This window comes from Hylaeus volcanicus, chromosome 1, assembly GCF_026283585.1.
Source record: "Hylaeus volcanicus isolate JK05 chromosome 1, UHH_iyHylVolc1.0_haploid, whole genome shotgun sequence".
NCBI classification, from domain to species: Eukaryota; Metazoa; Arthropoda; class Insecta; order Hymenoptera; family Colletidae; genus Hylaeus; species Hylaeus volcanicus.
Window position 1 is genome coordinate 24,279,705 of NC_071976.1, and position 26,745 is coordinate 24,306,449.

The 26,745-nt window shown below is 42.3% G+C and overlaps 1 protein-coding gene across 7 annotated transcripts in view; it reads right to left on the reverse strand.

Annotated features, from left to right (window-relative positions):
* The window catches only part of LOC128884216 (glutamate receptor ionotropic, kainate 2), a 275,987-nt gene that overhangs the window by 107,354 nt on the left and 141,888 nt on the right, over positions 1-26,745 (reverse strand). For all 7 annotated transcript variants that reach the window (XM_054137446.1, XM_054137435.1, XM_054137454.1 and 4 more), the window contains exon 4: positions 6,220-6,404. In XM_054137446.1, coding sequence (XP_053993421.1) covers positions 6,220-6,404 — 185 coding nt within the window. The remainder of the gene's footprint in view (positions 1-6,219; positions 6,405-26,745) is intronic.

Below are 26,745 nucleotides of genomic sequence, written 5' to 3' on the forward strand. Positions count from 1 at the left end.
ATAACACATGATTGTAAATTGGGTTTGAATAGGTCCAGTGGTTTGATTCGCTTGTATATTCATTTTATTTAAAGTGCGACGACTACTAGAAGAATGATACGACCTTGCACATTCCTCAACGACACTTTCCACGTCCCCGAGTATTTTCTAAAATCTAAAAAAGTGAGTACTTCATAAGTACTTGAAACTGCAACCGTAGTTGGGAAGGTACTCCAAGTTGCACTAGACCCATTGAACGTTTTATCATACAAATAAATTCTGTAGCGAGTTGGACGGACGATAACCAGATAGCGGCGAGCAAAGCGACGGATAATTACTTTCGAGTTTGAATCGGAAAGCTCCTTTGGCTCGCCGAACACTGCATAGCGGTTGAGCTTTGCCATAACGAGAAGCATTTCAACTTCTACTAATGAGGCCGTGCTTTTTATTCTGAAGCATGGTATTCGATTTGTTCAACTGTCGATAATACCTTTCATAGCTAACGACTCCACGTTCGTTTAAAACTTTATAATAAAGTGAACTTTGTAGACTGAGGACGAGAAGTCATCGAAATTGTACATACGGCTGTTTATGTATGGTTGTGCTTTCACTCGTGTCTTCGTACATGTTTTACACATAATATTAAATAAATATTTTCTTTGTTCTTTCTCTTTGATGAAAGTTTTCGTATGCGTTTGTTTAACTTCTGAAACTGAGATGCTATTTATAAGAATATAAATTCGCTACTGTTATTACAAATCTCGCAAAGATGAAGTTTCAGATACAATGATGTACAGCTATTCGTTAAACCCGTACGGTCAAACATGTTTCACGAACACATCGAGAGGAGGTTAATTGAACATCCCACTGTTGAAATGTTGGATACGTTCAGCGATAAAGCTTTCTGTCTGAAAGCATTGATAAAATGTTGATAGAAATAGATATGAAACACGATACTCGGCCGTTTCCAACGGCGAGCGTCGATGAAACGCATATTTTACGTTGTTTTTAATCCTGTCAGGTTCTACTGTTAGAGTTTCATATAGAATTACTTCACCATACAAGTTTACGATCCTGACATGGAGCACGATGTTGTACTACTGCTTTAACTCGCAACAGACAGTTCCATCTCTGGCTGCTTATCTAGTAACACGGGAGCAACAAAAGTGAGAGTTGTTCTTGATGACTGAGCTCTGGCTTTACGCGTACAAAATTAACCCATCTGTTTTCCGCGCGATTGTTTGTCGTCGCGTCTTATGAGCCTGTTTCCTTCAAACATCGCGACGAAACTCTGGAGCTTGTAGTTTCTGTGGCCGCATTATTTATAAGCTTTCTTCTTGGTTACCGCGCAGTTCCTTGGATTATACAGCTCGTTGTGAGTTATATGCTTTTTGTCATTAATATTTATCTTCGTACTTAATTATATGTTTCACATTATTACCTGATCTCTCAGGAAAAACGTGCTGGAAGACCAAAGTTCGATTTAATCGAATTCGGTTATAATCGTTGGTCGACAGATTATTTATAAATAAGTGTAGTCGGTAATAATTTGATTTACGCGCTAGAAGTGCGAGTATGCCGAATCTGTTATTTCCAGTAAGAAATATAAATTATTCCAAAACATACGAGTCAAGGGGTAGATCTAACACGATTCCCAATAAATTGCAAACAAAAAGCATTCCCTCATAATTCTCCCTTCTATCGATTAACAACATTTCATCAATTCGCTTAATTCCAACGCAGCCAAAGTAATACCTCAGCCCGTAAGATATTATTCGAGCCACTTTCGACGAGCTGTCTCGAATTAAAGAAAACCCTTGCGTCGATCATTTCGATCCAGGAACACGTCGAGGGAAAATATCGGCGTCGCGTCGATGCTCCTCCAAGAATCGCCTCGTACCTCGGCGACGTAATCACGAAGCCACTTTCTTCCTTGCTGCATTTTGTATTTCCGTTGGAAATAGCATGGTAGCGGGCGCGGAAGAATACATCGGCTGAGAGAACGCAGTCAAAGGAATCACCTTGGCTCGAGCGTTGAAAAGAACCGCGCGACGCACCAACCACTTCTCTCTCCAGACTCGCGAGCAGGCCCTGCACGCGAAAAATTCACCTTCCGTCAGCGCGAGCACGGGGGTACAAATAAACTTACGGATTTGCTTTTTTTTTTCCTTTTTGAGGGAAGTCTGGTTACCGCGTTCCCTCGTCGAGAAAATCAGTTCCTCAGACATCTGAGGAACGCGCGAGCGTCTCCAGCGGCACGAATTTTCATAAAGCGTTCCGTCAGACGCGACGAGCTAGCTGACAATTTTCGTCGTTTTAATAAACACGTTGGCACGGTTGATAAGGGTGACCGTATGTTTTTTAAAGCAATTTCGGGCATTCGTTTTTGAAGTAAGTCTTAATCAAAATGGTTTGTAGCTACTATAACCGCAGCGTGGGCCGTGGTGGACGGTTCTCGAACTAAACGACGACATTGGGAACGTGTTAATATAATCTGCCATCGGCTTCGGGTGCACTTAATCTTTGAGTGTCGCGGAAACAAGAGATTAATTGCGAATCGTGCTCGATGGCGCTCAATCGTTATTTTCGACCGATAGCAATATGCCCCTTTATCGGTGACAGCGCGCGACTTGAAGCATTTCGACCGGCGGAATTCCGGGAATTCGGCACTATCGTTGCCCGTGATATGGAAGCCCGTGACGTCTAACGCATCGCTAGAATTCAATTTCCCCGCGTGCGTTTAGACTATAATTGAAATTCTTACTCTGACGCGGTAATTTTTGCGCTCTTTGTGACGCCGTGTCGAACGCCCCTCCCCCTTTGATCGACGTTCCTCAAAGTCGGTCCGCGCGACTGGAAATCATCATTTATTGGATCGCGGAGATCCTCTGGAAACTCGTCACAGGAGATTAGGTACTTTTACGAATCTCTCCCGTCGCTTTGGGATTTGGACGATCGTGGTAACATTTGGGGATCTCGGTGGCTTGAACTATGCTACGAAAATAGAAATGAAAATGTGCCTGAGGGTTGGTGGCTTTAAGTTATTAATTTTTAATTTTATTAAATTTTTATTGTTGGAAAATTTAATTCTCTTTAAGATCCACTACATTTAAACAAGATATTTGTCGAAGGCGTTAATAATAGTTCGACATAGGATAGTCGTTAAAGTCAACAACACTGAATATAATATATTTATTACAAAGCATCTCGTGTTTTATTGTTTAAAAGAAACATTTATCCTACGCACAAAATTGTAATTCAAAATTCGAAGATTACCTTCACACTCAGGTGAACTTTTCTGTTAGAAGCAAATCAGTAATCGTCATTCTCTGTTCCCAAAAAATTTATTCTACCATTCAATGCTTTTATCGCACTTACGAAAATACAAAAGATATTAAACGAGCAAGTACATTTCAATTTTTGTTATGTAGTTAAGTTTATCGAACCCCAAGCATTCTTTTCATCCCAATGAAGAGAATTTAGGGAGGTCGAGCGATTAATCACGGATCCACTTGCTTCCTCGAGCGATTTCGGTGTTGTCGGAACGGGCTACTTAGCCGACACGGGACAGAGGAAGATTGATCAACGATGGTATCTCAATTCCGTTGATGTTTCTTGCGATAACGTTGCCTCTCGATCCTTCGATTGTTCGCTCAAAGAAGCACGACGAGCGATTAATGATACGATTTCGATTTCTGCCGCTTTCCTTTCGACACGTCTACGATCTATGGTTACGCGCTTAGTCGACAGATGCTCATTAAACTTTTATCGGGCGATCGGAGATCGCTTTCTTGCGCAAGTGGCTTCAGTCTTGGAAGTTTTAATCGAGTCAGGACGAAGACGGGCGCTCGTCGAAGACGAACGATCCCTGGCAGTAATCGAGCGGAATAATATAGAAGAAAGAAGCACTAGAATAGTATCATCATTCTCCTTTGTCCCTCAACTTGAAGCACATGGTTCCTGCAAAAACGTATCTTACGTTTGGAATATAAGGATCAGTATCGACTCTTCTTAAGAAATCAGATTCTACGCACACCACGTGTGGGCAAAATTTCATTAACATTTCTTTGATATTATATTTGTCGAGCAAATGAATATTACATTCAACTGTGAATTTTACGGAGTTATAATGTATAATAATATGGAACCAGAATGGAGTTAATAAAATTTACTTCTAAAATCAACAAAGGAAAACCGTTTCTCAAGTAAAGTTTAATCAATACGTTGTTCAAGATCGAAAAAGCTGAATAAGCTGGCGAGATCCAAAGTAATCCACTGGTTTAGGATTCGAAATTACAAATACATTTTATGAATATTGCTTACCCCTGATTAACGAGTAAATAATTATTATTTTGATTAATTAATTTCAAAGGCGATTACAAGGTAATTAATCACTGCCAGCTCTACTGCGCCGTCGATACGCGTAACGTAATCAAATTCGTAAAGTAAACCTTGTTCAGGAATTATTCTGTAATATTTCATCGAGGAGCCTTGTCAATTTTCGTTATCGGAATTATCAAGCATACTCGAACGGTTGTTGTACACGTAACCGGCTTTATTACCGAAACTTGCATTCCCCGAACCGCGTGTTTCGAATTTAAAACATTCGATTTCGATTTCAACAGCGCCGACGTTCGATGTTCTGTTGGGTTCAATACGCGCCAAATCGATCACTTTTCGTACACCCTGTCAGAGTATCTAGTAAAACTGAACTACGCTGCAGTCCGTGTAAAATTAAAATAAACACCACTCTCTACCTCAACAATCACTACAACCTACAAGTCCAAAGGAATGCCTCTACTTCCAAACAAACTTAGAGACAACTTGCCCACTTCTCACTCAGCTACACAATTAATCACCATTACTCGGAACAACCAAAACATAACTACATTCCCAAGACACCCGTTGCTGAACAATCGTCAGTTCACCTATCGCGTCACCAGTATTAAAAGGCACAAACCTACTCGGGTATTAATTTCGTTTACGTTGCTCTGGCTCCGTTTACACGAAAACACGCCGATGTTACGAAAGTTGCAACCCCCCCGTCGAACGTTTCCCCCGGTAGGGGAACGAAATTTCCCCTAATATCTCTAATTACCTCTTACAACTTTCTCGAGCTGACGACACTTCGCCGATACACCCTCGGGACTCGTCTCGAGTTTACGGATTCCCGAGGACACAGACGAACGGGGATCCTCGCAGGGAAATAAGTGCGTCCTCGACTGGCGAATACTAATGGAGATGTCGACGAAGGAAACGTTGTCGCAGGCGTCCGTGCACCAGCAAATATTAGGCGACGAGCCACTCGCCGAGATCTCGCAACGGCGAGACGGAACTCTCGTTAAACAGGGAACGCGGCCGCGGCGTCGCTTTCAGCCACTTTGCGCTTTCGGGAACTTTCCATTTATTAAGAGATATTCGGAAACTTTCCCGTTCTTTTGTTACAACTTCTGACTTACGGGCAAGCTGGCATCCAGAACGCGTAACGGGGAAAACGAAAAAGTCCTCCACCCTCTCGGAAACCACGCTCCTTCGTTGCGCGAAAGAGGGCTTTCTTCGTGACGCTGCGGGGGGGGGGGGGGGGGGGGCAGCCGAAATGCCTCGAGATGGAGTCCTCTTTGGGAGTTCATTCTTTGGGAAACGAGTGCGAGTCACGACCTTTTCCGTTTACACAATGTTTATCTCCTTAACAAGAGTTAACTCGTTATTGGAGAATGCTTCCTCAGGGTTGGCGATGGATTCTGCATTGGAACATCGGAGACGTGTCGCGTTAATTGCAAGTGAATGTAACATTTACTTCTGTATGATATCGTGACGTGTTATGGTGTTTTTCCACTTTAATTTGTTCAAGTCGATAAGGAAATGTTATAATCGCAATTCGTGTCTATAATAATAAGTGATTTTTCAAAAAGTGGAGTTAATCGATTTATGCAGCAAACGGCTCATTTATCATTAATTTACCACTCCTAATATTTATTCTGTGACTCGCGTTACACCACAGTAGGAACAAGTGCATGAATCCTCGAGCTCAACACCCAGCCAGTGCCTGAACCGTCAGAGACGAGATTCGTTCCCGAAGACTCGCTCGAATTCACCTCAATCTCTCCCCTTCCTTCCTGCTCTGGAAGGAACGCGATTAGGGGACAGAGATGCGGGAAAGAGGTCGGGGAAACGCGAAGGCAGATTTTCGACAGTCGGTGAGGCCTTGACGAGGGTATTATTCCGAAAGTTTATACATACCTTGGAGAGGGTGGTGGGGTGCGGATAAAGGTTGACGAGGCAGCTCTGTCGTCTGAGTCGATAGTCCCAGCGTGTCTCTAGATGCGGAATCTCCATAGTGTCGCAAATGCTCTGCACATGCGAGGCGGTGTGGGCGCTCTGCGGGCCAAAAATCGCCGCAACCCCGCCGCGCAGCAAGTGGCACACTGAAATCAAACGCGCCCCGTTATTTAGGCGAGTTCGTGAGTTCGAAACTGTAAATTATCAAAGATTTTTGGGAAAACAGGAGCTGAATTTTGAACATTCGTAAATGTTTTTAAATGTTGCACAGTATTGTATTGTACATTGAATTCAGTAGTCATTGAAAGTTGTTATACACCTATTCTCTAAGAAAAATGTCAATCTGAGTTCTGGTAGGGAGAGAAGTACTATTTTAATAGGAATTCGTGTGCATCGACTATTTGTTTCACAAATGCACCGGGCTCTTTGATTTCAATTTTTCTACGAGCGACAGGAAGCGTTTAACGCAATTAGAACACACGCAGTAAATGAGGGGAAACGCGAAGTTTATCAGTAAAATCGAATTCCACTCCGTTTTAAATCATTTAATTCCCCATGCTGAACTAAATGACACGATTTACCCGATTAGCAAGTTCGCAAAAGTGCATTCCCGAAATGTCCCGCCGAAGTGAACTCGACAAAAATATCGTCGTCGACCACGGCAAAGCAACAGCTCCCGCGATTCGATTTCAATTCGAAATTGATTCATTTCGATTTTATTCCCAGTTGGTGGAAAAATCAGCGTCCCGAGGAAACAGGAAGCTTTAATTAACTTGATATTGAGGTAATCACATTAACGTATTTAATAATGCGTTTCGTAATATGACTGTATTCTACGGGGCTGCGAGACGTTGAATTATTGAATTCAGTAATTAGTAGCGACAGATAATATTGCACATATTTTATAATTGGATTCGCTCTTCATTAAAGTGCCGCGTTTCGAGTCAGCCATTCTCTTTACATCAGTGGCGTAGCTATTCTCCAGCAAAAATAAAAAAACATTTTATATATGTTATTTCTAGAGTGTAAACACCGTCAACATTAACACAGACTGGTGTAAATTAAAAGAGACGGGATACCAATCGTAATGGGCACAATATTCAACGAACTAATGCGATTTTCTGTATATTAAAAAACTGTGAAACATGATGCGAGGATATTTTTATTTCATTTCGATTTTAATTTGCAAAAGTGGTAAGAAGAAGAACAGAAGTTTATCATATCAAACCTTTATGTATTTTAAGATAATTCACTGTTTTTATATTATACCATGTTCGTTTGAAATTCGTGTTGATAAAAGTAGGAGGCTTCGAAGCGTTAACAAATTTCCAACGCTACTGCTCTGCACAATTGGTGCATGTAACGAGTCAGTGAGGTCCCAAGGAACGACGTTCGTTTTTTCTCATTCGCCAAGTTTGCGAATCTTTACTGGATTCCGCCAGATACTCGAGCTGGAAGACTAACAGTCTTATAAACCCCCGTGTTTGGTCGCGTTTTGATTAATTATTAGAATGAACGGAGCATTCAGCCCTCCGCAGCCCCGTCTTTTATTCAAGAGAAGCTCCTTTCGAACCATTCAGGAAGACGTAAAGAATCCCAGTGAAGCATCGTAATCTGTGAACAATGCTAAAGAAGGTTTACAAGTGACAAAAGAATTACCTGTGGATACTGGCAGAAATATCCCGGGGAATATTCATATTTTAAACATCTCACTTTAATACGTCGGCTGGTTAAACATTCAGAATTTATGACCCGAGGAAATATGTTTGGAGAAGTCTTTGCAGGCCCATTCAGGGTGAAATGCAATTGCATTTTATGGATAGAACGTTTCGTTCGAGACGAAATGCTGAGAAGTCGAGGGAGCTCGTTATAGAATTCGAATATTATGAAAATATATAAGGAACGTACAAGGAATTGTTAGAATTGTTAGAATTGTTAGATATCTTCGTTACTTACTAGTTCCCCGAGTTTCGTTTCTGTTGATATCACATTTTTCACGTCGTCAAAAAGTTGTACGATGCTTTAGAAACTATTGCGCCTTTGTTGCAGTAGTAATTTCTTTATTTTTGTGTCTTCTCGATATAGAAAAAAAGCTTCTTATCCAAGTGGTACATTTCATTATTTAACCTCAATCTAGTTGAACGTACTGAAAATTTGTATCTGCGCAAAAATTTTGCCCATCTTTGACGCAACCAACAAAGAATTATTTATCATCTCTGTTGCCAGCGCGTCGGTCGCACTAAAATAGATACGTTAGACGCAGCGAAAGGAAATTCATTTAAACGGTGCCCTGAACAATGTTGCCATAAACTATTCAAGCATGCAGTCGCGGCGAGTATCCTCGAGCCAATTTCGAAACGCACGGATACGTGAGCGTGTGTGCCTGTCACCTATAGGAAGAGCTTTATTCGACCGGTGCCTTTTGATCATTTATTCCGCGGAACCCCACCTAATGTCCCTCGCAAGTTGGATCCTCTGCCAGAGTGCTGGGGATTCGTGGCTCTCCGTGGATACTTACCAACCGCTCTCTCAATCGAAATCTCTATAATCGGTCCGCAATGTCAGCTCTCGGGGAGCTCAAACCTCAAAGTAATACCGGACAACGCCGGTGGCGTTTTAACGTTCGGGGTACGATATGCGCTATATTGAAATTCTAGATGCAATTTCACCCGACGGCCGCGGGCGAGGCACAGCCGTTCGCGGAAACATATCGAAATCTGGTCCTTCGAGGGTAAAAAAGGAAGAGGATCAACATTCGACTGCGGCAGGTTTCCGTTTCCGAGAAACGCGGATGGAACGAGATTAATGGAGTAATGCAACGAAAGACGAATACTGCGATGAAAATGGGTTCGAGGCTTTGTGGTTTGGAATTATTCGTTTCAGAGAAAAAGGAGCAATATACGAGAGATCTTGAGCTGAGAAAATGGAATTCAAATATAAAGTTTCTTTGATATACATACATTCAATCATTCGGACACAATTCATGAATAAAATCTCCTTACAGATTGAAATATTGCTTTCAAATCTTCCTGAGCAATTAATAATTCACTGACGCCCATCGAAGGAGCACAAACAAAATATTATTTCCTGCATGAAGGGTGCGGCCGTAAAGTGGATACAGTGACTTATCGGAACTCTATCCGACCTGAGAGACACGAACGAATTCCCGGTTCGAAGACGAATGAACGACATTCTCCCTTTCTCAAAATCCACCCGCCGTTGGCCATAAAAAATTCAACGTCTTTCCGTGAAGTAACAGGAAAAGGAAGTCCCTGGGATAAAACTTTCCCTCCCTCTCGGAATATTCCTCTTTGTCCAATAACGGCGGAACTTCGCGGAAGGGAGAAAATATTCGAAGGATAAAAAAGAGGAAAATGTGTTTCAGCATTTTCGACATCCCTCCAACCCGTTTCCTTTCTCCTCCGACGCGGTGCACGGAGGCAAGTGCAACATTCGGAGATAACAGATCTGCGTTGAGAGACGTAGTATTACATAATGGCGGGCCCCCAAGTGTGTATTCGACGGTGGTCGCAGTCGCTCGCATTCGGTTGGCGTCATCCTGGATTTGCAAGTGGATAGGATTATCGCTTGCTAATGTATCAAAGCCAGCTGGCGAGCTTTATGCAGCTTGGGAAACACCAGTCATCCCTTTTGTCTCGCGCAAACTGCAGTTCAACTGCGCCTAATGCCTTGGTTTCCCTTTAAACTCTCGCGGGAGGCGATTATTGGCAGCAGTTTGGGCCACGAGCTGAGGTGAGCGAAACTCTCATCCAGATAAAAGTTTCGAAGATGTATTTGCCCAAAGGAAAATGAGAATTTTTATTGCACAGTCCCACGGTTTAAAACGAATATATAAAGATTTAATTATTTAATAATATACAGTCAGTCTCATAAATATTCGAACTCCCTAGAAGTTTGTCTAAATTGAATAATAGGTTCGATGTTTTCAAATAAATGTTTCATTGTAACATTGGAAACATCAAATCAATCATTTAATTCAGACAGATTGCTTCAATGAACACTTAAAAGTCATTTACAGTCAGTCCCATAAATATTCGTACCCTCTAAGTATTTAAATAAAATCGTACGTGCTTTTTATTCGCCTCTCGGAACTCGTTCGTAAAAAATACGAGCATGGTTTGTCCCTTTAACGTATATCTTTTCATCCTTTCCTCTATACAGTTTCTTTTCTCGGATTTCTTTTCCACCGAATATATTTTTTCTTACCATTTGTCTTGCTTTCCATTGTGCATGTCTGGAAGGTTCATTATACCAGACTTTTGTACTCATTGCAGATTATACTTACTATACATTCTCATGAGAAATGTCAGAAACGCGAACAGAGTCTTTTATTAAACTTTCCAGGTCCTTGTCCTAAAAATGCACAACAGAGTGGGCTACTGGATTGCTACGCTAGATGAGCGATACCTCCAACACCGTTTACACGTAGAATCAATCCAACATTTAGGACAGCCGTTGGATCGGTCCATCGCCATTGCGAGGTATCGATTCGACGATAATGTCGAGCTGAGGCGGAAATCTCAGAGCTAACGAACGGAGCGTGTCGTATCTCAGTCTAGCTGACTGCCGGGAAACGACTCCGGTCGGGCGCGATGAAATTCCGTCGAACAAACGGAGAGAGCCCAACGAAGAGATTTGCAAATCGTGCCCGTCACACGGGGAATAAGAATTAAGGGGACGCGGCACTTAAAACCGAAAGGATAAGGCGGAGAACGGAGATCCACCGTCAAGATAAAAATCCGCCAGATAAAGGAGAGAGCTCCAGGGGCTCCAAGACGAGTAGGTATTAGGTATACGCGGACCGCGCGCCCTAATCTTGAATAAGGAACGAATATTGAGAAAGAGTGGTCCGTGTCCTGCTGAAAAACAGGAGGTACTGGCGGCTCGACCAGCAGACATATCGAAACGCTCGAATGGTTCTGACGGAGAAAAGCCTCCGAAGGATAAAGATGCATCGCTCGTAGAGAATAGAGCTCTGTCTCTGAGAGAGAGACCGTGTTGAGCCTCCGGTAACTGATCACCCATTACCTGCATACTCTGTCGTTCGAATGTTCTAATATCTGAACTGGATATCTGAAGGATAAGATGTAAATAAACAGGAACGAACATGAAGAGAGAATGTTCGATGTCTAATTTATACAGGAAGTATGCTTGGTATATCCGGGTACTCAAAGTTTACAACCTTGTTTTGGTTGTAAACACAAGCTTCGATGGTGTGTGACTCTGAAACGGGTAAAATTCTGCATAGAAAATTTCAAGTAACGAGTTAACGGATAAATATGGAATAAAAATTCAGAGTTAAGAGTGAAATAATAAACTTAGAATAAAAACTAGAAAATATATTCGAAAAATGAAGACAGCTGAGTTTTTTATTAATCTGATCGAGCTGGAAACTACTAGACACATTCGCGAAAGTTTCAACAAACGAATATTCTTCAATAATAATTCAACTGCGTTACTGTCGATACATCAGTGGGACCAGGACATCCCTTTGTCCCCTGTTCCCCCTGTCGAGGCACTAGACTCTTAAATATCCTTAACGTAATATCGACGATACGGTTGCGGTAACATCATCGCTTCCGGCTGCTAGATAACGCGGCATTTAATAGGTTGCTCTATTTTACGAGCGAAAAAGGCGAGAGGAAGCGAAAAAGGAGCGAACGGAAGGGAGAAGGAGCCCCAGACATTTATAGCTTCTGCGCTATTGAGCCCTGATCGCTGGCTCGACTCGGGGGAGAAAAAACGCGGAACGGAGAACGCGCGAATGTATCGCTCTTTTAGATTCGATTCGTTGTTGATTCGGAACAATGCCCGTCGTCGTCGAAAAGCCGATCAACCGTGCCCGCTTCGCTCGACAACCCGGCCCTATCGTTGTTTACCTTTTACTTCCTCCTTTCGCAGACGTGGAAGTGAAATACGGTGAATCGATAACGACGGTGGAAAGAGTGACCGCCTCGTCCGTTCTTGACCTTGTTAATTAATTTATTCATTAGCAAACTGTTTATTGTGGATGACAAAGGGTTCGTCCTGAAAGCATTTGGTATGGAATGATCTAAATTAGTGCAGGCTCTCTGAGAGAACTGTCGGGTGGGAAATACGGAGATGTTCTCTTTAGCTTCTACTGATATACATGCATGTGTTACCACGGTGTAGTTAGGCTAGTGTGAATAGACTAGTTTGACTGTTCATCTTAGAGCTTCTATCTCAGGCGCGAATGATGCACGCGCACCACCACAGTGAACCAGAAGTTGCGTATACTGAATCGTTTCGATTGGATGTTTCTTGCAGAATTATTCTTCTCGATTATACTTGTACACGTATCGTTACTATGCATCTACTGTATTCCTCGAAGGCATTCTTTTCAATAAAAAATATTTTTCTCTTCAAATATGTTCCTTTTACAGCATCACATACATGTGTATCCTATGCGCTTCAAACTTTTTTTCGCAATTTAAGCAAAGTGTTAACGGAATGTTTGTAATTGCATGACAGATGATCCCTCTCAGGATTAAACGCTTCCACCAATAGCTGTCACCGTCAAAAATGCATTTTCAATTTCCGCGAGCGCGAAATACCTAGTCGATAAGGGAGATTCGATGTATCATCGTGCAGGCATCGGAAAAATTACAACCGAAACACGAACAGTTGAACCCGCCCACCGCAGCAACGGTATCTTTCCGCACGCTCGAATAAATACAGTAACCGGAATATATTCAATTCTGTTTCGTTTCACCGTTCCCCGTGACTGGGTCCATCCAATTCCCCGCATCTCCGTATCTAAGACCTATTTACGTCGAAAAACCCCCAAGCGTCCTACCAAATATCTCTTCGCGCGATCCGAATCGATCCTGGAGTCGATCACGCGACCTCCAATGCCAGAGGTGATCACCACCCCCGACCCCGTGGGACGTGGTACGTTCGTTTATCCGCGAACGCCGGATTATGCTAATTCTAGCGCAGGATGAACGACAGTCAGGACGATATCCGCGTGTACGAGAAGATGGCGGAAGCCAGAACGAGGATGGAGTTGCTGCAAAGGATGTTGGATGCTAAGCAGCCTCGAGAGTGATTTTAATCCCCACGCGATGAGGACAGAATTGTCCTCTAATCTTCCTTATACCAGGCTCTTCCTGCGACTGACTACTACATATATCCACTGGAGCGGACTGTTTTCTTACACGGGAAAGCTTATGTCAGCTTCCGACGTTTCTTTGGCGGGAAGAATTCGAGCCCTTATGTCTGCGAGTCTAATTCCTCGAGAGTTGAAACGTTGAAGAGCTGGAAATAGTTTTAAGGGATCACTGGGGATGTTTTGAAGAGATGAAGCTGCTTGTTGTAAATCCTGGATCCAGCGTCATTTGATATTTTGCTGGAGTAGCGTATTAACAATGATATAAATAAAAATGTGAGCTACAACTTACCTACGACGCCTACAAACTTCGTAATGACATTGCTCTATTAATTCATCAGAAACGTATTCAATGAGATTTCAATGAACGTGGCCAATTGATTTGTCGATTAATGATTTTACTAAGTAAGATTAAAGGAATAATCATACTCCAGTGTTACCACGAGGAAGAATCTACGAAGGATGCTGGATGCTATGCAGCCTTAAGAGTGATTTTAATCCCTGCACTGAATTGTCCTTTAATCTTCCTTACGCCGTGCACTCCCTGCAACTGACTACTATATCCTCTGGCTGAGACGGGATGCTTTCTTACACAGGTGGGCTTATGTCAGCTTCAGCGTTTCTTTGGAGCGAAGAATTTCAACCCCTTAAGTTTGAATCTAATTCCTCGAAATTCGGGACGTTGAACTGATGAAAACAGTTTAGAGGGATCGCTGTTTGGAGGCTCACAATCCTAACCTTTGAAGTTAACGTAACAGCTAACAATCTTTGATTACTATATCAAATATAAATTAAAGACAGCCTTTCTGTCCCAAAATTTTAGACGCGTGAAAAAGTACACGTTACAAAAAAAAAATAAAACAAGTGAAGAAAGGAAAGTATTAAATAATACATATCTAAAACAAAAGCAATGATACAAGAGAATAATTACGCACACTGCTCTGGAAGGTAACTAAATATCGTGAAGCAGAAAAATAAAACTTAGTTTCAATGTAAATTTTGAAATTGATAATTGTTCGGCAAACGAGTGACTTCGTTAAGCGGGATTTCTATTTGAATGTCGATTGACTCGACGTACTTTGGTCTCTGGACACTGCTAACGGGATCGATACTCGCGCGAATAACGCGCTCTTTCTTAAACGAAGCGGGCATTATCGCCCGAAGACGTGCTTTATCTATTGTCGGGCGATTCCTCGCGATAAGCTGGCAGCGTCGATAAAAAATCGAAAGCTCGGAAGAGCGTTGGAGAGATGAAACTAATTCCATCACGGACGCTGCGACTAGTCGATAGTCCGCGAGACGTTGCATCGCGTGAAAGAAAGCTGGGAAAGCAAATAATAATTTCTGAGCTGTTGCAATGGAAACGAAAAAGTTCTAAACGCAAGATGGAACTCCAAATAGAAACTTTCAATAAGAATTGCAACGCTGAGGTTGTGAAATAGTTAACGCAATGTTAATTATTATAAAATTTTGACTCTTAGGTCTGAGTCACCTTGAGATACTTAATTATTACAACTGAAATTCTAAATTTATTATTTAATTCGTTTAGACTTATGAAAGAGTACCGTGACCATTTCGTTCAAATCGAAGGTTTTAAATTCCATTTTTAAAAATGGACGAAGACACGATCGTTGAGGAACGCCACGCTCCGCACTTCTGTGAAACTAATTCGATTCGTATCGTGATTTATGTAGCAACAGCGGAGCTTTCGAGAAAACCGCGCCGCGGGCCAAACAATGTCACGACGGCTAAACTTCGTTACCGTTTCCATATCGCTCGCTTCGTCAAAATTGCCCCGAGGACAAGTTCTGGCCATTTCCTCGCTACCTTATCGTGGAAACAATTTAACTCTTATCAGTCGTCGTATTACAAAGGTTTGAAGTTATTCTCGGAGCTTTTCCAGGCGCAGCTGATGACTCTGCTTTTGGTCTTTGCTGGATGCTACTGGAATCGGTGTCCTCGACTTTGGATAAATCGATATTAACCCCGGGGCTCCATCGTCGTCGGTTCTTGCTTCCCCTTAATTTTGTTTAGCCTTAACGAGCCACTTTTCGTGGTTAGAGCCACGAGTAATTGAGAACTTTATGAGGTCATTCGAAGAAGTTCAGGGAAACCTATGTTAAAAGTAAGAAGTGATTGTTTTAAATCTTTAATAGTGGTCCTGTAAAGAAACTGTTAGACGAATTCCATAGATTGCATGAGAGAACTGCTACGTCTGGACCGTGCAAGCCACTTCTCCTGTCGATGTTCGAGAAGTTGTGTGATCCATTTACGAGGACCTAAGCTGCGATGAACTTTTGGAACGATGTTTAGGAGAATTTACTGAAGCAATAGCGAGAGTTACAATGCTCTTACACGAATAACTTTCAAATTCCTATTGGATGGGTTGAAAGCTCAATTTAAGTATTGTTGAAGACGACACTTGAGTGCAAAGAGCACTCAATTTGAATAACTAAAATTAATTAAGTATTCTTTGGACACAAAGAATGAAATACTTTGGTTTGCTATCTAAAAAAAACCAAGTAAGAAGCAAGTTAAAAAAATAAATTAATTTTTGAATTCAAAGCTGAACCACTGGACAAATATTCAAATGAGGAAGCTGCTTGCTCGGCTACTCCTTGAAGTCATTAAAACTTTCCAGCAACACAAACGTAAAAGATAATGGTAATCGTTATTGCGACTCCTTCTATTAATTTGAAACTGACTTTATCAGAGCTAACACTTTTCAGTTATTAAATTGTGGAAAACTTTACGTATTTCCGAAATTTATGTAATTGGTGCGGTAACTATTAATGATAATTATAATACAATGTTAACGTTTCAAAACTGCTCACATTGGTTCAGTCGCCTATGTATCAGATGACAATGATCAGGGAAGATTAGAACTTCCTGACTAAGTGTATGAGAGATTTATCACCATGAAAAATGGTATCGTGGTCGAGAAACAGTATGAGAACCATAGCACAAACTTGATCATCCACAATACCCGGGCAGTCGTTTCCAGCATGATCGTTTAGGGTAATGAAGAGGTCAGCTGAATACCAAGATATGAACGATCGAATCATCCCCACCTCCCACGTGTAACAGTTGGAAGTAGGCAATCCAAATTGCAGGTTTACTTAGGGGTTCTCCATAAACCTGACTTAATATCAAGAACAATGTAATTGATAACTCTTTGGACCCCAATTATCAATTATTTCGAGACACTTACGTCTCCCTTCCACTTTGACGTTGATTTCAGTCATCGAAGGTTCTAAAAACGTAACTCTTCCACGGGAATCTGTATCATCCACCTCGAAAGTCAATCATAGCATGCTAGTGACCCCCGTGGCCAAGGATTGAGAACCCCTGGGCTATATCCATTCGAGCCAGCGTTGAATGCACTTGCGAATTACAGCGCTGTCATCTCTCAAATCGGCTGCGACAACATCACAGCCACGGATATTACGCTGAGAACGATCGTTACGCGAAATAGGAAGCAACGTAAGTACGGGTATTCGTGGCCATAAAGGGCCAGCTCGAGGCTCGTGCCTTGAGATTACGTTGCGTGCTGCAAAGTTGATCGCGCCGTGAACCGGCTACTTACCAACCGGCGATCGCTTGCAATTACTCGCCTGTGTCCCTGAACCGCACACGTGACGTCGGGAACGACGCTGTTGGGCGAGTCCAATAAGTTGGGAAAATTGTTGAACGATGTTTTCAGCTTTTATTAGTTTGGAACTTATGAAGTTTTCTTGGGTATTCATTGGTTATAACGAAGGAGAGAACTGTATTTGCAAACTATACGTGTTCGAGGCGGTTCTTGAAATTCTTGGCTTGGAAGTTGGATCTGTGCAGAATGTTTACAGTCAATCCCATAAACATTCGTACCTTCTGTGTTTATATCTAACTTAAACCTTCCGTGTATATATCTCTATGTATCTAACAATGATCATAACAATCTATTAGATAATTCAAATTCCGTTCTTCAATTTGAATTTTGTTGGAATCGAATTTAGATGAAATTGGTATACAGGGGTTTTCGAGATCGCTGATTCCAAATATGAACTCAAACTTTAGATATTCAAAATGGCGGTTCCAATATGGCGGACCAAAATAAGAAAATTGAAAAGAATAGAATTTATATACGTAATATACAAGTGTAAAGTTTATCCATGTACATATTTATAATGAAAGAGATATCACAAATGGTCCCCAACGAATGATCACTTCCTATCTACGTTTCGCCTATTAATAATTGCTGCTTCCAATTCCCGGACATTATACGTTGCGTCACCACAGTTAATTAAACGAGGAAAGCGACTTCGTGCAACGTTGACGCTGAAAACACGCATTACGATTGAATCGGGGCCAGTAAATCGACTGGGTAGTACCTGGCGTACCGCGTTTACAGCACGGCCATTACAATACGCGATAAAAATGCTTTTCATCGCGGTGATTCACGGTATCATTGGACGTCCGCTTTAGAATCACTCGAGCCAGCGAGAACGCACCATTTTCTCCGGCTTTCGCGGCCGACGGGCGTTCGCGGTAAAGCGCACGCTCCGCCATGAAAAGAGAATAGCGTTTCAGAAGAGCGTACGTATATCAGCTCGACCCACATATGAGAGTACATAATTCAGCGAGAGGGCCAAACCACTTCTGCTCGATCGACTCGTATCGAATTTCCGCGTGCGCCATTCGACTGCTTCGCGGCGCAGACCCCCCTTCCGACGTTTCATTTTTCATCGGAGCGAGGCTCTCGAGTTTCCCTCCCAGGACTGGTCGCAGTTTTCCCTGGGCAACTTCGGAAATTAGCTTAACGCGTTAACTCTGCGAACGCCACCCTCCGCGCGGTAGACTCTTGGCGGAGTCGAGTCCTTAAACCGTTCCGCAGCCTATCGTTGGATCGCGATACAGGAAAGTCACTTACAACTGTGGGGGACCAACTTTCACGACGACCAATGTCCATCGTTCCGTCGTCTAATTGCGAGCAGTTCCGCCAGAATCGCTCTCTTTATTTCGCGCGTTGTCGCTGGAAACTTCGCCGTGAACGTAAAAATAACGATCGTTGGAGGCGCGCGCGCGGGGTAGGGGTGGGGGGGTGCACGAGTTTGCTTTGGGGAGCTACGAACCCTCGCCCTCCAGCCCGATAAACTTGCGACTTTTAATTTTACCGCCACGAGCTGGCAGCGAGTTTCACGGGTCACTAGTCCCGGGTTCGAGGAGGGAAGTTACGGCGACCCCGCCGCTTGAACGCCAAAGTGGCTTCCCTGTTCGAATGAAGCTGTTTCAGGGATGATTGCGCCGCGATGTAAGAAGCACGAAAGGGGCGGGAAATACTGGCAAACCGTTTGCGTAGGTCGGAGGTGCTGGCCGCTTTTTACCGAGGTGGTATTTGGACTTTAAGGTGATGGGTGATGTTGAGGATTTGTAGCTTATTAGGAAAGTTAATTTTTAGTCAAGAGATTAAAGGTAGGAAGGCTCGGTGCTGAATATGTTACACAATTTTTACTAGAAAATACGATTAATGTATAGAGGATTTGGAAGACAGGTTTATAACGTCAATATTTAATATAAAAAAACTACAGAAAATACATATAAAACTAAATTAAAGAGTATAAAATCTAGCACCGTCGACCATGAAAGCTAAACATTGAGGTAAAAATGGAATTCAATATTATAAAGTAAACATGCGGCGAAGAACGTTCTTCTCAAATCAAATTAATAAAAAAAATTTCAAGATCATCGATGTTCCATAAAGCGAGACACTTCGAGAAGATGCATTTGCCCAGGTCATCGCCACGCTCTTTATGCGTGATTTCGCCGCACAGGAAGAACGATTCGACGCACGACGTAGCATTCCTTCCAAAGTAGACGGCCGCGTTGGTCGAAAGCGTTTACTTCCGAAAGCGTCGCGGCACCGACGGAACCGATGTTATCGTTCCCCATTGTATTGGAAATCAACGGGCAGTTTATTGAATCTCCGTCCGCTGGATAGGGGCTTTAACGAGAATTTTATTCTAATTACATCCTCGGACGCCCTTCGACGACAGTATGTCCTTCGTTGATGCCTAAGATGGGCCATCGGATACGTTCGATGCGTTATGAGTGTAGGAAGTCGTTCGACGGGACGGTTCCTCGACTCTTTCTCCCAATAAAATCTTATCATCCTGGCTATTGTGGCTCCGATCAAAGTTACGGGACACGTGCGCCAATAGCAGACTCTGGCGAGCTCGTCTTTATTTCCAGCAGTCGCTACAGCCCTTGTCGCTCAAACGGTGGTCGCCAGGCCGTTTGCCAACGGGAACTTCGCGAACAGCTACGAAGAAGTTGCAAGATACGTAATACTACTTGAAGTGGTGACTTCGGGATGTTGACGATCTCTTGAGATTATTGGATTTTTCTTGAGATATGTGTACACGTAAATAACAGTCATTCTGAATGAGTCTTCTTAAATGATATCATTATATACGTACCATAAACTCATATCTCAAATTATATAATAATATTCATTCTATTCACATCATTATATTCACAATTATATCATAGATCATTGATTTTTTTGTCATTCTGAAAGAGTCTTCTTAAATTATATCGTTGTAATCATCATATAGCCGTTTAATTTATTTACATATTTGAGTGTAGCAGTACGAGGTGCTCGTGATTGCTTCAGATCGTTTCATCAGCTTACGTAATTCCGTACATCAAGAGCATAGCGATACATGAACATCTCACTTATATTCCGTACCATGCACTTACATACAAAATAAACATACGCAAAGTGCACTGTAATCTGCACCACGCCTCTCTACACATCCCATTTCCTTTAATGAACCCAACCTACATAAACAATTCCCTGCTCGCCGAGCACATATTCCAAAAAATAAAGAAAAAAGTATTCGATAAACGCGCCCGTTAATTCCCAACGCAATACCGAGCAACGCCATCGATTCGGTCGGTGGCAGGGTTCCGCCACTTCACGGTGGTTTGGAAAGTGGGTGCTTTGGACCAACGCGGCTATCAACTTTCCAAAGAATGGCCCCGCCGTTACAAGGGAACCGTTTTTCCGTTCCACGTGTTGGAATCGCAGGTGGCTGGCACGACGAGCAACCTAGCCGACTGCGCCACGTAAAGTCTGCAACGTGGCCGAAAGATTCCAGCCGCGTCGAGGAAACGGAGAGACCGCAAAACGGGAAGACAGAGGCGCTCCCGAGAACCAAGAGTAACGAGCACTACCTTCGCGCTGTTATTCTTAGAATAAAGTTCGCCTCCGACCGCCTCTTTATTTCCGCTCGGCTGCTGGTTGTCGCGGATAGGGTGTATTATCGGTCCGGCGACGGCGCACTTCGCAAATGGATGTTTAAACGCGCGTACGACTGTCGTAAACAGTTCTGGCACGTTGAGTCTTTCCCGCGTGCGCGACCTGGCGTTGAAAAGGTGGTAACGCCGTGGAGTCGATGCTCGGAGTTCGCGATTTACGTACTCCAATCCGGTGGGGAACGATGTAAAAGATAGATTAGACTGGGGAATAGCGTTTCTGGAAGTTTCAATTTGCATTGACGTCGTGCGGATGCCGTTGGCGGCATTGTACCGTGTTTGTTGTGTGTATGATAGGTACGGTAAGGTGGGAAGATTTTCATCCAGCTGGTCGTTCTCCATGAAAGTAACATATTGAATATTTAATTTAGTTTATTCTGGATTACTTTTTCAAAATAGACCTGTAGTATACAAGGTGCGGCAAGTATATGGTATTTTTGATTCAGCATAATCTGGCGCACACACGAGATGTTCACATCATGAATTCAATAAAAATATCTTCTATTTCTCCGCTAAATCCATTCATAATTACTTTTTGCAAATGATAATATATGATACAATACTAGGTTTTGATACCGAAATTTTAAGCAAACAGTAGGACAGAATGTTAAGTTATTATAAAGGCAAAAGATACAAAGGGTTTCTTGCCATTAGCAACTGTGCATAGCAACAATGGAAGAAGTTGGAAGATTAGAGAGGTGGTGTGGCCGAGACGACGTACGAAACGCTGAAGTGAAAATAGTCATAAATTGAAGATTACAGTTACGCGGGAACAGTGGGATAAGAAACTTGCGCGCACCGTTGCGCTCTCTGCAAATTAATGCTTAAATGCTGTCGTAAACAGTTTCGGTGGGAAATGTTTCCCTCGGAGCTATTTTAGCGCTGCAAACAGGCGATGCATGGCTGGTTGATTCTTCGGCTGCGCGATGAATCGTATTTTATGAACGTATATCCAACAGGCAGATAGAGCGGTAAATTTTAAGGGTCTGCGTGGGAACGAGCAATCATTTCTGGGATTTTTATTTTACGAAGACGACGTTAACTTTAAGGCGACGAAACAGTGGGAATCAAGAGTTTACGCGCGAGACGTACTACTCTGGCGAATATTAGAATCTAAATATTGTTGGGAGGGAGGTGAGAAATTTAGTCTACGAGAGGCGTTTCTCTTGCTGGCGTTACATCCTCGAATTACAATTTCCATGCGAGCCGTATCGCGGTTTAATCTGTCTGCACACCCCTCCAATGCTTCCAGGGATACAGGACATTTACACATTACGAGTGGAGAGAATAACAATCAGTGATTAAAAATAGATGGTTACTTCTTCAACGTATTATTAAAATTTTGCCATTCATTCCGAGACGTTTAATTATTCAGATACACCATATCTTTGGAAAGTCTCTCTTCTGTTTAAACGCTATAAGAGTCTGAACTTTTTCTTAAAACGTCGATCGAAATTTTTTTTATCGATAATTCTTAAAGATTAATTCAATTTGGAGGAAAGTGTGGCAATAAACTAGTATTTTGTCGTAACGAGCAGTTTGGCGATGGTCCATCGAGCGTCGTGACTCATATTTGGAGCTCGTCAACGGTTAATAACGTATCGTTCATCGTGCGGTTTAAGCGTTCGATAAATCAAGGTACTTCGACCGTCGAAATATAGAGGTATCGACGGCAAAGAGAACTACCCAACGAAGAAGGGAATTGCGACCGAACGAACCTTATTTTCCGAAAATTCGTTCCGTCCAGATACGAACGGCACACAAAGCTAACGCTATCGTGATTTACTATTATGTGCCGATAGATCGATGGTTTATGCCCTCCTTAAACAGAGTCACCAGAAATATTGGCGTTCCCGGTAGCGAACGGGGATGCACGAAATCATCGATTCACTGTATAAAATGGATTTTTTAAAAGAATAACTGCTTTCCGTATTTTATTCCTGCGAATAACGTCGATTAATGTTTCGCGAATTATGTATTTTCTCAATAGATCCAACGAGCTTTTCATCCGGTTATTGTTTACCTTTCCTTTTCTGTTCTTCAAGAGGCGAAATATTATCAGGGTCATTCTGCGAAATCGAACGCTAAATGAAGCAGCAGTGAAAAGCAGAGAAAGCAGTGAAAGATACATACAAAATTATTAGAGTGAACACCAACAGTTAAACATTATAGTCACGAGAATAATTTCCAGTTGAACGTGCACGTGGGTGGTTGAATTATGGAAAACCGTGTTTGGTGAAATGGAGTTATTCTAGAATTACTATTTATTTTTGCACGCGGACTCATCCCATCCGCAGACGTACAACCATTAGTGCCTCAAATTCCCTAATAATTCAAGTCGAGTCGAAAATGCTTCGGGTTTATGGCTGGCGATATTCGGTTTGGGGCGTATGTTGGCTGCAATATTTATACCAAAGTTAAAACTCAAATGTACGTGTTGGTGGAATTTATTTAATATTTCTGGTCACGCTGTTCTGCGGTAGAAATGTTTGAAAAATAACTGCGATTCTGTGGATAAGGTAAACGAAGAAACATGGAAATCAGCGATGGCGAAACAGCCATTAACACTGGTGAACCGGAAAAGCGTGTTTGCGTACCAACGCCGTTAGATTTGATACGTGATGTAGTATTATGTTTTATACAATATTTTTTGCCTGGTGGCCAAAAAGGTTGAAACTGAAAATAAAATCGACCCCCTGTATCAAAACTTGCGTAATGAACATCAAGATGAAATTGTAGCTTGACTTGGTTGGTCAGCAATTTTAATCAAATAGTCACATTTTACAAAGATACGACAATCAAGAATTATTATATTTTTGATTTTGATAATTCACATTATTATCAGAATTATTGGCAAGGTAGGCTTCACAAGGCTTACAAACTGTTTAAAAATAAATTTTCTTGTCGTACCATTCAACATGCTTCTTCCACATCTGCCGATTCACAAACCTCAGTTTGAAAGACACTCTACCAAAAGTTTTGCCTACATTTGGGCAATAAGATTATCCCGCATTCTCTCCATGGGAATATTCAAGTATCACGCGTGTATCATACCGAAAGAGCAGAGGACGGTTGGATTTTGCGCTCACAAAATTTTCACGGTTGCAGCTCCCGCGCAGACCCGTGGTTTATGGATTTTATGAGCCGAGACTCGTATAACACTGGCCCCATTCACCGCAAGCAAAGTGCTTATTTACTCCACGGCTCGTTAATTCTCGTTCAAGTAAAATACAAGCGACCACCGTACGTCTGCCGGCGGCTGTCTACGGGATCCAGAGGTGGCTCGAAATTACGGTGTTTATGCGTGTACCGATAATTTTATGCGGCATTACGCGGGGATATCATTCCCGCGGTTTCTGATACAACGTCGACCCTCGAAAGATTCGAATTTACGTCGAACGACCGCTGACCCGCTTTATACTGGCATATTGAAACGCAACGACGACGTTAACGCCTCTGTTTTACGATTATCCACTTTGAACGAAATTGTTTAACCCTTTGATCGGAGTTGGCCCCGTTTCGGAGCCCTGGTAATGCGTGATTAGATGTTTCAAGATTTAGTAAGGAATCTTATATCTTTTAAATTATACAGTGTTAATAATAATAACACCCAAAGTAAACCATTTCACTTAATAGAATGTTTTTGACTTTTTGGACACGTTAATATAATAATAAAAATGTAGCATTTCATACAAAATGAACATGTTAGACAACCTTTAGATGATATACAAGTTACACACTTTGCAGCAATTGCACAAAGTTTCAAGACTAAGCAATTCAATTACTCCGCAGATGAAGTACGCGTAACGCCAACAAAACAGTATAAAGCTAGTACACACGCAACAAATCGAAACAACAAGCAACAAACGAATGGGAATGGAATTAATTGCTCCTCATCGTCGCGGTGAATTTACTTTGGAAAGGAGCTCGACCTTTTCAGAGTAGATTGTCCGTCTCCGTTTGCATGGACACTTTTATCGCATTGAACTTCATTTAGAGTCGACGCTTTCGCAATAGACACCGTGTCGCGGAGCCGGAACGATACTCGTTCAACGAACCGAGTGCGATTTATCGCGTTTGCTTGGAGTTTCCGCCACAGAACGGTGCCACACCGTTCTCCCGGTCCCCGATCCAAATCCGTCCGCCGCGAAAGCGCTTTATCCGCATTAACTCACCTCTCGATTATTGATGCCAGACCTCAAGCGACATCGCAGCCCGTATAACCGCTGGAATTAAAACGAATCGCGCGAAACCAATTTACTCGTCGGATTTCAATTCCCGGACCGCCGCCTCAGCCCGCGCGCGTTATCGCCGAAAAACGAATTAATTTTTTTTCCAAGCCGACGATGACTCGCGATAGGCAGCTAAAAGCAAACACGGCTCGCGGTTAATTCGCGGCACGTATCGTTCCATCGGTACGCCGACCGTGGAACAAATCGAGGACGGAGGCTGGTTACTTTTATATAAATATTCGGTTGGGTAACTAGTACCAATCATTTATGATTGATTTACTGAGAATAATTGACTCGAGTTTCTTTAATTTAGAAGCGTCACGCTACTTGTCACAAAAACGCCTCTTCTTTTCATTTGCACTATGTTATTTAGAGAAATAATGACTTGATAAAGTCATAAAACCTCAATGTAGATCGACTGAACAAACACAGATGTATCGGGAAGAATTGGAAGTCTGTATGAAATGAATCTAAAGTTCACAGGAATTGAAAAAAAAATGAGTAAAAGCTGGAGAAACCTGAGGTGTGTAATATTTACGAGCGAAACGGAAGTGCTTTCGCGTATAAATATGAATCAAGATAGCGGGATAGATTTGTTTCCAAAACACGGTTCACCGATGATGTTTAATATCACGGTTCTCTCCGTGTTTGCTGACTCTGTTTATAAACGTATGAAGTACTGGTCGCCGTCCTACGACCCAATAAACAGTGACCCGGGGTGCTATATCAACTGACCCATCAAATATTTGTATGTACGTTCCATTGACTAAGGATCGAGCTTGGAAATATCAAATAAACCAAAATGAGAACTCGTTGAAGATCTGCGTATAAAATATTAGAGAGGCGTTTCACGTATTTTAAACATTCAACGACCATAGTTCTATACTTTCTTTTATAATGTAGCTAGAACAAATAGGAAAAGAACATTTTTAATTTTGATGAGTTTCTTGTTATTAAAATAATAAATTCACTCTTAGTGACTCGGACTACTTTACTTTGTGGGCTGCAGAAAATCAAAATTTCAGTACAGTTTCAGGCAAAGCATTATTATTATAAATTGTTAAAGAAACTTACACATCCTTTCACTCCACTGAGAAGGATCTAAGAGGGTCCTCGAAAAATAGAGAGCTCCCCATGTAACGATACCACTCAAGTCAATATAGCCAAATTAAATGGGCCCGCATGAGTCTTCTCATTTTTTAATAAATTTTCCTAATGCTGCCAGCATTTTCCCCCTTTCTCCCTCGGTGAGAGCACATCCACTAATTGGATAAAACATATGTGTACGTGGTTAACGCATACCTTCGCGATATTTAATATTCTGTGGTAACGGTGGCTGGGGAGATATAGTTATCGAAGAGTGGGAGAGAGAAAAAAAAAGTGGAAAGCTGATAGCAATGTCACTGGCCCACGCGAGTGTAAAAGATTTACCGGGTATTACATATTCAAAATGCACGGGCGATTTTTGATCGGCCACCGATCGAAGAATGGTTTTCCAGCCTAGTCCGCGGTATGCAAATAACGCGGCGCGCGGTTATATTTGCATACGCTGAAAGGTATGCCCGTGGGTGGGGTCTCGTTCGGATACATAGACTTTCCCGGATGAATATATGTACGTATTTCCTCATCAGATTTCGCGATCGTCGCGGCAAACACGCATCGCTGATCGGGAAAAAAAATCCCATAGTGCAGAACGCAATCGCGCAGCTGGAACAAACGATTTTTTTGGCACCAAATTCGGGGAGAATATCGACGTTTCGTGTGTGTGTGTGTGTGTGTGTGTGTGTGTGTGTGTGTGTGTGTGTG